The sequence below is a fragment of the Urocitellus parryii genome, chromosome 4, assembly GCF_045843805.1.
Source record: "Urocitellus parryii isolate mUroPar1 chromosome 4, mUroPar1.hap1, whole genome shotgun sequence".
NCBI classification, from domain to species: Eukaryota; Metazoa; Chordata; class Mammalia; order Rodentia; family Sciuridae; genus Urocitellus; species Urocitellus parryii.
The window spans coordinates 82,302,392-82,316,162 of NC_135534.1; the positions used below are offsets into that span (position 1 = coordinate 82,302,392).

General features: G+C 37.8%; 1 protein-coding gene across 2 annotated transcripts in view; it reads left to right on the top strand.

Annotated features, from left to right (window-relative positions):
- Fat3 (FAT atypical cadherin 3) overlaps positions 1–13,771 on the top strand; it is a 484,288-nt gene that overhangs the window by 136,029 nt on the left and 334,488 nt on the right. For both annotated transcript variants that reach the window (XM_077797747.1, XM_026396113.2), the window contains exon 2: positions 5,941–6,255. In XM_077797747.1, coding sequence (XP_077653873.1) covers positions 5,941–6,255 — 315 coding nt within the window. The remainder of the gene's footprint in view (positions 1–5,940; positions 6,256–13,771) is intronic.

A 13,771-nucleotide genomic window follows, 5' to 3' on the forward strand; every position in this document is an offset into this window, starting at 1 on the left:
TTGCTTCAAGCCTGGAGGATATTACCATGACTCTATCCACATTCTAGGTAGCAAAGGGACAACACATTACTGGACATTATTTTTAGAGAATTGTCTTATTAAATAGGGTGATTCACAGATGGAGCATAGAATTTCAGAGCCTATCGAGTCTGCATATACATCAGAGATGAGTAAAATTTAGTACAAGCTCAATCTGTCCCCATTCTATTTTATGATAACAGAATAGCAAAATATCTAGTTGAATCAAGTTTTTTTTGTCCTCATGCACTTATTCTTTGGGATGTTTGTCTTGCCTGAATTTACCAAATGTTATGGTGTTATCCTTCATTTACATATTCAACATTTATAGTTTCCAATTTCCAGCCACTATCCTAGGATAAAGAACAGAAGAAGTCAAAATGTTCTTTTCCCACAGGGAGTTCATAGAAAAATGAGAATGAAACTAAAGTGCTGAAAAAAAAAAAAAAAAAAAAAAAAAAACGTAGAAGAGGAAGGGGTAAGCCCCTAGCCTTGGCTGGCTGGGTAGGGAGAGTTCTCTGAATTCTCTGGGAGACATGGGAGATTTGAGAGGCAGGGATGGGATGAGTAGCTTGTGCAGACATGCACAGAAGCAGAAGAGGGATGAATAGTAAAGGAAGAGTCAATCCTCCAATTGCTGGGTCTCAAAGCATTCCAACATCTGAGGATCTTCTGGGGAGATGTAAAATTGGATTCAGAAGAGTACATTGCAGCAACTTTTAGAAATTGTGGAGAATAATGAAACTACTTAATATCCTACTACCAAAGAGCTGATGCTAACCTATTGTGAGGAGCACATGGGCTTGGAATTGCTCTCTTTTTCATGATAATGCACGCATGTGGATAGATCATCAGGGGCATGCCTCATGGAATGAAAGGAGTATTGTGACTCCAATTCAGGGTTCTGCATTCCAAGCCTGACTTTGCCTACTTGATTTACTGAGTGGCTCACTTTTAAAAATTCCAGTTAAAATAATGCATTAAAGTATATATTTAAATCTATACCAAATATGTGATATATGAAGCATAGGAAAGTGTAGGTATATGTGAAATACAAACACTAAAATGTATTAGAAACATTATAAACATATAAGTGAAGTCTCTCTCTACTCACATTTTCTGTACTAATCTCCATTCATCCCATTTCTGCCCATCTCAGTTGTGCCGTGTGTTTCAGACTGGCAGCAGTTACATGATTCTAGGGTGCCTGGAGTGACCCTGATTGGGCCTGTGTAGGTAGGAACCCCCATTCTTCCTTAACTGTTATCACACTCTGTGAAGATCATTGATCCTTGCTACAGCATTAAAAGCCTCACACAGATCCAGGGTTGCATGGAAAAATCAGAAAAATAGCAACTGTGAGATCTTGCTGGAGCCAAGCAAGAGCTGGCTAAAGGTGAGAGAGGACCTGTGAAGGTGTTTTATGTGCTTTCAGGAATAAATCAAGTTAGACTTTGACTCTTGAAGAAATAAGCAATCTAAAACTGCAGTGAGCTGTCAACACTAGGGGAGATTGGGTGAAAGAGACAAGAAATTCTGTATGTTTCTTTGTTCCTTCCTGTGATTCTATAATTATTCCAGAATAAAAAGTTTAAAGATTTTTTTTAATGCCTGAGAACTGAAAGGTGCTATTTTGGTTGATTAGAGAGGATTAAATATATTATACATTAAATAAACAGAGTCTATTGGGGGTATCTACAAAGAATATACCATCAAAGTGTTTTTTAAAATTTTGTTTGTTTTAAATTGCCATATTTATCTCTGCCAGGTAATTTTCATCATGTGATGAGTTCATGACCTCAAAGCATTCCTAAAAAAACCATATGTCCATGGATTGTTTAGAACTGTCATGGGTGGTTGGGTGTCATTCTTTTTAGACAAGATGTCACTGGAGATGTGCTTTGTGGCATATGGGGATATGACTAGAAAGTAGATAAGGTGAATAGCCATGCATGTAATATTTATCTGATTATGAACAGCTCCATCCATTTTCCCCTTTTATCTCAAATATTTAAAGCCAATTTAATGAGTACCAATGTACATACATATTTTTTCTCACATTTGTTCATGGATAAAGAAGAATAATTATAGCAAATATATGTCTCATGCTGAGATCAGCTAATTCAAGTTCAAGCTGTGCATAGTTTTGCAGCAATAAATCAATAAATACTATCAGTGGGTCTGTTATATAGTTAAATATTAAGATGCCCCAAGAATTCTAAGCAGTTATTGTCTTTATTATACAGTAAATGAAGATGACATGCAAAAAATATTTAAAACATAAGCATTCTGAAAAACAAAGGTTGGAAAAATTTCAACTAATTTTTTTTTATAATTGATGTTGGCTTCTTTTTTGTTGTTTTTTTTATTTATATTTTTTTATGTGGTGCTGAGGATTGAACCCAGGGTCTCACACATGCGAGGCGAGCACTCCACCACTGAGCCACAACCCCAGCACCCCCCAACTAAATTTTTAAAGAATGTTAAATGGCATTTTCATGAATATAAAATTTGAGCATCTTATTTAACTCCGCTTTGAGCATTTTAACGATAGGTGAAAACTTGAGGGACAGGATGTGTTCCTGCCTGGGCTGTCACTTAAGTGCTTTCCACTGAGAAGCACTACTTGAAGTCTCTAAGAAGTTCCCTGTAGATAAGACATTATTTATACCCATTCCAATTCCACTCAATACACATTTGTAAATGAAAGGGGTCATATCCTATTGATTCAGATTGGGATGAAGAAAGGACTAGCAGTCAACATAGCACCTGAGAAAGGAATTCTTAGACTGGAGAAGGAAAGCCCTGGAAAGACACCATTATCTTCTGATACTTGAAGCACTATCACAAGTAAAATACTGTTCACAGACTTGTTCACTTTTATCCTGGGATGTGTATAAAGATACAGGTAGGAATAGTGTCCAAAGTTACAGAGACCTATTGTTTGTCTCAGTGTGAAGAATCTTATATTAGCTTAAACTGCTTAGTATGTAGTGAAGCTCCATACTACTCAGACATACTTGAGTCTGAGCAGAGCTGGGTGCTGGATTAGGAATGTTATGTATGTATGGGGGGAAGGGTTTCCTTTCAGGGAGCCTGTTGTGCCTAGAATTCTTTGAGGTCAAATCTGATTGAGCAACATTAGTTGATTTACCCCTTTGGTGATGACCACTAGCCTACTGCTGATTACTTGTCCAACACACACATCTACTGAATATCTGTTGTGTGCCAGGCACTATTGCAGGAAGTGAGATCATATTGGTTAACCAGAGACTCTGCCCATACAGAACCTACTTTCTACTAACAGGCATATGGAAGAGATGCTTTTCTGAGATAAAAACTCCAGTACTGTGCTGGTAATAGACCAAAAATATGTCACAGGCACTCATGTTTTGCATATTTTTATAAATCAAAATAGATTCTCATTGCAAAGAATCCATTCTGCTTTTGTTTTTCATATTTATATTTGCAAAGGCAAAACAGGATATATCAAGATGTATCTCTTTTTTATGATTGCTACAGTCAGTATGGAGAACCCAAATAAAATATAATATTGCTTAAATAATGACACTTCACTATCAAAGGAGGAAAACCTGTGCATATGAAATTCTATGTGGGTTTGACTTCTACATAAATTAACAGGACAATATAGTTTTGGCTAGTGACTGTTTTCAAGTTTCACACACCAAAATTTGATAACTGGAGATTGCCTTTACTGATGGAGTGAACACTGGCATGTTATTTAACATAAATCTGTTTCCTAATCTGTAAAATAGCAAATGCCTCATGAGTGCTTGCACTGTAAGAGATTTGCTGAATGAATGAAAAATTTGAAATACTCAATGAGGAATGCTTCTATCACAACTATCATTGTAACAAGTACACAACATTTTCTACACAATGATGGGTGTGGAGGAAGTGTTAGTAGTAACGACTGGTTATAAAGTTGTCTCTCTGTGGAGATGATATGATCCTCTGTGGAAAACTATGAATTTATTAAACAAAAATCTGTTAGCACTAATAAGTGAGTTGAACAAGGTTGCATGATATGAGATCAACATAGAACAATCATATTTTATTTTATATACTAGCAACCAACAATTAAAATTAAAATGATAATGGCATTTGCAAAACAAAAATATAGAATGTGTAGAGATGAATTTGACAAAAGATATGCAAGATCTGTATTCTGAGTCTATAAAGTGCTGCTGTGCTTTGTCTTCCATCCAGAAATGGCCTGGTTTCATGTCATGTCCATCTCCGACTAAAGATCTCCAATTGCCCTGTGCAACAGCACCACTCATGGTTGTGAGTGATTCCACAAAACTAGCCATGGTATCTGTAATGGTGTGTGTCCTCTTCTCGGATGTACTCACACCTGGCTTGGTATCCAGCCCTCAGAGCCTTCTCTTAACCTTAATGTCCTATTGACATTCTATTCTAGCTCAGCCCAGTTATAGAACTGTTATTCAATTAGCAAACACACATCACTGTGTTTATAATCACAAGTTTTGTTTTAACTTTCTTATTTTCTTTTCATTCCCCTATCTTGCATCTGCTTTTCAAATGTCACATTGGCATTTCTATTCTGACACCAGGTATCACTAATAATTTTTCAGGAATTTATTATGCTTTACATATTTCCACTGATAATATTTAAGATTGTCTATTGTCTCATAGCATGTCAATATGCAGCATTCTTTGGTGAATAACTTTGGAACTGAAATGTCAACATCAATTGGGTAAATCTCACTTTGAATGTTTTAGCTATTCTGAGCTGTGGGCAACTCTCAACTCTGAGTATTTAAGCTTGTTTCTGGACAGACGCCTTCTTCCATCCCAGTTGCTATAGTTGGCAGTTAGCTTATGCAGGGTCTGCAGGCCAAATTATGTGTCTAATTTAGACAAATGTCCAATAGGAATACAGAGGCTAGAGTGTTCCAGGACACAACTAGAAAGCAGGTTCTTGAATACTTTGTGGATTTAAAAAAAAATCTTTAAAAGGATTTACATGAATTTCACACCTTCTGTGAATACCCTATTAGAGATTTTATAAGCTGAGACCCAGATTTTCCCAAGATGATGGCCATCGCTTTTGATTCTCTCCCCATGTTGGATGAGGACATACCAAGCACTGTGTTTTCTCTGTGATTTTTTCTGGAAGATGTCTGATTTTCTGGTTGACACTTGTTTCAGCTATGAAATGGAAAAGTTGTGGGTTAGTGGATCTGATATTTTTGTGTAACCAATTTAAAATGATTGTCCGTGAGCATCTCTTAAAGTGGGTTAGGGTTTATTTAGGGCCGTTCGTAGAATTCTTGAGGAGGATAGAACTCCTTCAGAAAGTGTGTTGAAATGTCTGCTTCTCTGATTGTTGCGGAATAACTGTGACATTTGATTTTCAAGGAAACAGTATGGAGGAGGCTTACATCCTTACAGGCAAAGGGCTACCAATTCTACCAGGCAAGAGAACATTTGAAAGTTTTCTTTTTCATTTTTGTGAATGAAAAATTTAGCAAAGAAGAGATTTTTGTTGCATAGGTGATCAACTCAACATCAGGTCAAATGGGCTGGCAGTGGCATTGATTTCCTATGTGACATGAAAGTGTTTTGATCCCAGACCCACTATCTTCCCATTCCTCCCGGTTGTCTCTTTCTCTATATGTATGACATGTCTATCTCCAAAATTCAAATAAAGTATTTATGAATGCAATTATGCTTCACAAATAGTAGATGAACTATTTAATCCAATTGCACCAAGAATCATTTTCTTATGTAAAGAGTGACATCTGCATTTAATCTCACATTATGGATTTTTTTTTCCCATATGCCAAGATTATTCAGCACACCCTCTGGAATGGGGCTGCTGACTTGGGGTCTTCCGTTTGCTGTAGCAGTCATACTCTCACCATTTTCTCTTAGGGGTCATCACTGCTGCAGATGTTCTTGACCGCGAGACAACAGGGTCCTATTGGCTGACGGTGTATGCCACAGACCGGGGTGTGGTCCCACTCTACGCCACCATTGAGGTCTACATTGAAGTTGAAGATGTGAATGACAATGCCCCACTGACCTCGGAACCTATTTATTATCCTGTTGTCATGGAAAATTCTCCCAAGGATGTATCTGTCATTCAGATCCAGGCTGAAGATCCAGACTCGAGTTCCAATGACAAACTGACATACAGGATCACAAGTGGGAATCCTCAAAATTTTTTTGCCATCAATCTCAAAACAGGTAAGGGAAGGCTTATATGATTATCTTTTAATATTGATAGTCCAGGATTTAAATTTATCACCCTGACCCTTGTTGTCCCAGGTTGTTTATTTTATTGTCTAGAGAACAACATCTCCTTTCTGGAGGTGGTTTCTGGAAAGGTGAGTGCTCCTCCTGTTTCTTTGGTGTGTGTTAATTTCACCTAACACTGAGGTGAAGTGGTCTAACAGGAGTCGAGCTTTCATAGAAAGCAGTGGATTTGCTTTGCCCATGATAATTAAATGTGGTTTCCTGGATGCTCAGATTGCTGTCTGCCTTCTTTTCTCTCTTGAGAGAGGGTATCCTGGCCTCTCCAGGGTTCTTGGGCAAGTGTAGCCTGGTCTGCCCAGCTGACTTTGCAAGGCCTGTCCTTCTATGAACTTCTCCCTTGCTTGGTTCTGTCCAGCTTTCTGTAGACAATATCCTTTAACCTTATACTCCCACACATTTTGTGACCCCTGCACTGTCCATTAATGAGTGTCAATTTTCAAACAACTTCCAGTGTCTCAATCTTTTCATAAAATATGAAAAACTTTAATTTTTTAAAAATCTTTTGCTCAAAAGGTTTCTAAAGATTACAATAAGAGCTGAATTTTTTAGACAAAGGTCACAAAGGCCTGAGGATTGGGAGCAGGTGTGCAGTTTGGTTGACTGTGCTCTGAGACGAGGACACCCACTGGAAAGGTGCTCTGCAGAGGGCCACTGCTTGCTTGTAATTTGCCACTTTTAGATCTGAACAAAGGAATAAAACACGCAGAGGTGTAGTTTACAGGGTATTATTATTCATTGAAATTTAGAATAATGTATTAATTTTTCCCTGGGTCAGTGAACGGGTACTGGTCTAAAGTTAGGCTGGGTTGATACTTGTTTGTATGGGCAGACTCAGCTTTCCCAATGAACTACTGAGAGGATTGATAGTTACTTCTGCCTTTATTTCTTAAAGGAGAAATGTACAGTTGACCCCACACAGGTTATCAACGTCAGATTGCTATTGAAATAATTTCAATAGAATACCAGATTTTAAAAAAAAAACATATTGTCACTTTTATCTGATTTTTTAACCAGTCAGTGATTATGTTACTCAGACTTCTGATTCAAATGATATATGACAGGATTTGTCTGGTGTTTGATAGAGTGGTCATCAGCTAGCAGTGTCTGAGTAAGGCCACCTTGTATGGAAGGGGAGGACTCAGAGGAGCCTGGCCAAACTGTCAGAGCCACACTAAGTCTGGGCAAGTCCCCAGGCACCCACGGAACCAACCTCCTGATTTTTTTTGTTATGACAAAGAAATTCATGCACTATGCAGTCAGATAAATAAATTTAAAGACTTTACAAATGTAAAAGTAAGGGTAAGGGAAGAGGGAGAGAAGACAGAGAGAAAGCAAAGATATTTTAAAAATCCCGGTAAAGAAGTTGACGGCACAGACATCTTCGTATTCACCACCCAGTGGACTTTTCAAATGCCCTAGTCAGATTCTGTGTCTTCCATCTTGATCCTGTGGCCACCGAGTGGTCATTTCATTAGTGGTGGGCCCAGCATCCTCCTTTGAAGTTTAAAAAAAACAAAACTGAAAAAGGTTAGTTTCAAGTGTCTTCTTCTACTTTGGACTGAGAATTAAGAAAAATCAGTATAGGTAAGAATTTGGGTAGGATGTGAGGAACTTAGACAACATATTTTGTACACTGATATAACTAAAGCTGTCTTTTATACGACTTTTTTTTTGTTTTGAAATTTCAAAGACCTGTATTATCATAGTTTGGCCTACATTGCATAGTAAGAGCCTTAGTCACATCCATAATTTTCTGACCTTGCCATAGAATTTAAAAGAGTATTTGTACCAGGAATGACATTTTGGTTTAACTGGTCTAATTGTGTTAAAGAAACATATAGCCTACTTTGTAGTTTTCAGACACAGAAAATGAAGATACTGGATTTTATTTGTCAAGTTATTCAATCACTAAGTATTTATTTTGCCTATTAGTTTTATAGCAAGATCTAATAAAAAAGACTACAAACTTAAGACATGGTCCAAAACTTTCAGGGACACAAAGTAGAATGAAATTAATATAATAATTAATAAATACTTATGATGGAGTGAAAGAATACAATAATTGATTTCAGTAGGGGAGCTTTACTCTGTATAGTGCTGGTGAGAGGGATGCTCAGGGAGGCCTCCATGGAGGAAGCAGAATTTGGGGTTAGAAACTCTGGGCTTCAAATTCTTGCTCTGCATTTTCTAACTGGGAAACATTGTGGAACCCACCAAATCCAACAGACCTGGCTTCACCAGCTTGAGACTCGGGCAAGGTATTGAACCTCTCAGAAAGTCAGGTTTTAGCAATGAAAGATTGTTGCAGAGTTTAGGGGTCCTCACGTGAAATGTTTACCACAGGGTCACAGCAAATGTTTACATTTATCACAGACACATCACTTAATTTCTTTTTTTTTTTAATTTTTTTTTATTTTTCTTTTTTTTTTATTGTTGGTCGTTCAAAATATTACATAGTTCTTAATACAACATATTTCACAGTTTGATTCAAGTGGGTTATGAACTCCCCCTTTTACCCCGTATACAGATTGCTGTATCACATCAGTTACCCTTCCATTGATTGACATATTGCCTTTCTCGTGTCTGATGTATTCTGCTGTCTGTCCTATTCTCTACTATCCCCCCTCCCCTCCCCTCCCCTCCCCTTTTCTCTCTCTACCCCTTCTACTGTAAATCATTTCTTCCATTTGTATTATCTTGTCTTACCCCTCCTTTCCTCTTACATGTCATTTTTGTATAACCCTGAGGATCGCCTTCCATTACCATGCGATTTCCCTTCTCACTCCCTTTCCCTCCCACCTCTCATCCCTGTTTAATGTAAATCTTCTTCTCAAGCTCTTCGTCCCTACCCTGTCCTTGTTTACTCCCCTTATATCAAAGGAGTCATTTGGTATTTGTTTTTTAAAGATTGACTAGCTTCACTTAGCATAATCTGCTCTAATGCCATCCATTTCCCTCCAAATTCTATGATTTTGTCATTTTTTAATGCAGAGTAATACTCCATTGTGTATAAATGCCACATTTTTTAATCCATTCATCTATTGAAGGGCATCTAGGCTGATTCCACAATCTTGCTATGGTGAATTGTGCTGCTATGAACATCGATGTAGCAGTGTCCCTGTAGCATGCTCTTTTTAGGTCTTTTGGGAATAGACCTAGAAGGGGAATAGCTGAGTCAAATGGTGGTTCCATTCCCAGCTTTCCAAGAAATCTCCATACTGCTTTCCAAATTGGCTGCACCAATTTGCAGCCCCACCAGCAATGAACAAGAGTGCCCTTTTCCCCGAATCCTCTCCAGCACTTATTGTTGTTTGACTTCCTAATGGCTGCCAATCTTATTGGAGTGAGATGGTATCTTAGGGTAGTTTTGATTTACTTAATTTCTTTGGCCCTCAGTTTCTCATCTGGAAAGTGAGAATGAGATGGTTTACTCCACAAGGTGGCTCGTGGAAACTCAATGCATGATGAGTTTGAAGGCTGTTGGTAAATGACAGAGCTCTATAAGACTCCTGTGATTTCTATGCCTGTTTCTTTTTGTAAAAATTGATTAATTAATTTATTCTAATTAGGTATTGAGTGCAGGATGCATTTTGATTCATTGTACACAATTGCAGTACAACTTTTCATTTCTCTGGTTGTGCACGATGTAGCATTGCACCTTATGTATAGTCATACATGTACCTAGGGTAAGGATGTCCATCTCATTCCACCATCTTTATTTCTTATGAGACCCACAGAACCACAAGCCGTGTGAAATTCTCCTTCAGTGTGTTGCTCTAGGTGTGTTGCTCTCTGTGGCACTCAACAGACTCACTAGCAGGAATTCTAATTTTTCGCATTTCTTCCCATCCCTCTAAAGTCATTTATCTGGAAAAGTTACATCAGTATAACATTTTCCAGTAGTGAAGGAAAGAGGAAGTGAAAGAGGAATAGCTAACCAATGAATTTAGAAAAGATTTATGCTTTAGATTTTTTTCCAACTGGAATGTTGACACTAATAAATTGACCTTTTATTCTTTTCTTTGTGGTACAGCTGAAATTTATAGTTTTGTTTGGTTTTGACAATGCACTACATAATAAGTAAAGATTAAAATGATTAATACAAATGCAAATTATGTCAATACTTATGGTCTACAACTTGTAGCAGATAACAGATGTCCCTCACACCAAAGGAAGTGATTCTCTATTGGATAGTCTGTTCCTTACCCAAAGAATCACTTGGGCTTTTTCTACCAGACACAGGATCTTGTAGAATGAGTACTCTGTATACTTTCTTCAGTAATTCTTTTTAGCTTAAGAAGAAAAATAATAAAAGTTGTAGTGCTGTGAGGCCTTTGGGGAGCTGTATGAGGAACTCTTGATTAATTCCAGACTGAGCAGCTGAATTCAAGTACAGCAGAGTCTTGCTGGTGCTTTCAGAGGCTCACCCACATGTTCCAAGAAGGTGACACTAAGAGCAGATGTTCAAGCCTCTTTGGGTTAGCGGGAACTTTACTTCTTTCCATCAACTGTAAAAAATTCAAGCTGGCCACTCACTAATCATCCAGGCTAAATTAGGGAACAGGGTTGGGAAGTTCCTCTAGAACTTCAGAAGTTAATTTTCATCATGTTTACCATATAGATCCACTTAGCACAGGGCTGGCATGCCAACATTAGTAGAGCTACTCAATAATTGTGAACCAGAAGTATGTTTTCATCCCATATTCCCTAGTAGAAAGGTTGTATAAACTATAAGCAAACTGTTTCAGGTCTCTATTGTCTTCTGAGGAAGGCATCCTTTGAAATCAGTGTTACCTTGACTTACTAGTTGATATGTAGTACCAGGGCATAAATTCAGTTTTATAAAATACATTATGTACCACAGTTGACCTAAGCTTCGGGTGTTGACAGGGTGGAAGATAAGACAGAAGAGAGTTTCTGCACTTAGGGAATTTAGTCTTGTGGAAAACACGAACCATCACATATATGATACTCCTATAAGGCAATTGCATAAGGAAGCTTATTTTAAAAATAAATGGTTGAACTCTGGACTATCAGCTGTAAACAGGGTAATATTGGTCAGAGCAGGTGAGGCGGCTGGGAGCTGCACAGAACTCAAGTGGGCCCTGAAGAATGGGTTGATCTGCAGGGAGAGAAGCCTGTTGAATACCCAGGGACCATAAACTAGGTACACTGACCTGGAAAGCCTGTGTGTTCCTATTTGAGCTCCTTTCAGAGACGTGATATCATCAGAAAAGGTATTTAAAAGAGCCATGAATCTCCAGAGCCTTATATTAGAAGTACCAAATAAAAATGCAAATCCCTTGTTTGGGGTTTAATAATATTTAGATTTTAAAGAGCATCCTTTTTAAAAACATTTTTTTAAGACATCTATTTCTAAAAATAATTGTTTTAGAAGGAAAAAATGTATGTTTTAGTCAGCATTTTCCTGGCAGTGATTAAAAAACCTGACAAGAAAAATTTTAGAGGAGGAAAAGTTTACTTGGAGGCTCACAGTGTCAGAGGTCTCAGTCCATGGACAGCTGGCTCCATTCCTTGGGGCTTGAGGTGAGGCTGCAGATCATTTCTTTGGCTTCTGGTGAGCACCTTAGGATAAGCCTGAGTAAAGTGCACTTTATGTGTAAGGGGACCACCTTACAGTAGAGTGTGGTGGAGGGAAGAGGCTCATGTAATGATCAGAAGCAGAGGGACACTTCACTTGTCAGATACAAAATATATACCCCAAAGCCACGCCCCTCCAGTGCCCACCTCCTCTAACCACACCCTACCTGACTGCAGTTACCATTCAGTTAATCCCCTTCAGGAGATTAACTCATTGATTGTGTCAAGGCTGCCATAACTCAGTCATTTCTCCTCTAAACCATTTAGCATTGTCTCATACATGAATTTGGGGATGACAACTCACATCCAAACCATAACAGCAATCATAAAGAGATCCTTTTAGTCTTTCCATTCCTTTCATTAAACATAGGTCCAGGATCAGCATATATGCTTTACTCAGAGTGTACATCTATAAAGAGGATCTTTGCTTAATCCAGATCATCCAATGATTTACTATCAGAACTTGGACTTTCTATGTCTGTTTCTACTGTCTCTCTGTCTCCCTCTGAGCTTTTGCTCACTGGCATCTCCATGGGTATTATTTGAGTGCTGATGAAGCTTGGCTTTCTTTGGCTTCTGGTGAGCATCTTGGGGATAAGCCTGAGTAAGGCGTACTTTATGTGTAAGTGGACCACCTGCCCACTACCCCCACCCAGAACATTTGAGAGAAAGAAATCTTTAATACCTACCTTACAAGAATACCTCAAATTCTACCTTTAACTATTGATTCATTTGGGTGTAGACATTTTTTCCTATTAAATGGGAGATTATAGCTTATTAAAATATTATATATCCTTACTTTTTGATCAAGTCTAAATAATAGCAGCTTGCCTTTTGGTATATGGCATAAGACTTTAGGAGCAAGTGTTAACATTAATTTAAAAAAAAAAGTAACAGAGGAATTCAAGTCCCACTCCAATCTGATAATCACCTGGTGAGCTTACTAGACCAAGATTCCTGGGGTGTAGCTGGGTGATTTGCATTTCTAACAAGTTCCTGGGTAATGCTGAAGTTGTTCCCCAGGGATCCTAAAGAGCAAGGCTGTAGAATTCATTTACCAGAGGGAAACAGAATAGGTAACAGGATGCTGAGAAACACACCTGAGAAAAAGGGAACCAACTTTATAAATCATTCCCCTTTCACCTAATAGTGCTAGAATTTTGAGAATTTACTATGAAATTCAAAGTGCACACTCCACCCATTAACCAAATCAATTCTCATATCCTTGCTTATAGTTTTTGTTTTATGAATTGTAGGAAAAAATGAAAATTCCATCTTTGTAATTGTCCATAAGCAAGGACTCATACAGATTCCTAAGGTTTGTGGTTAATAAAAAAAAATTGGGTTACATAATGTTTGTCCTCACTTGTATTATTTCCAAATATATAGAATCAAGCAGAATTTGTTACTAAGTGGAGTCCAGACGTACTTCAATAAATAAAACACTATTGGATTTTAGTGGGCCATTATTTAAAAAGCATTAGCTCATGAGACAGTGGTATTTCAAAATAATTTGCCATTCTAAGTAAGCTAAGCCCTACATTTGTGCCCAGATCTGTTTCGTGGTTATCAGCTTAGAAAACCATCTTTTCTAGGAAATCAGAAGAAAGCCTTACTTTGTGTATAATTACAGAGATTTAAAGGAAAAAATACTGTGTGAGGGACAAGAGTACAAGTAGTGATGTTTGTATTTCAGAGGAAATGTGGAAATCTCTTATTGTTGGATCTTATTTCTCCTTTCTTTCTGGATGGCATGGCCCTTCCTAATGGAAAGCTAAATTCTCCTGAATGGGTGGAAATGGCTGCTGGATGATGAGTTGATATTCATAAGTACCAGGCACAAAGC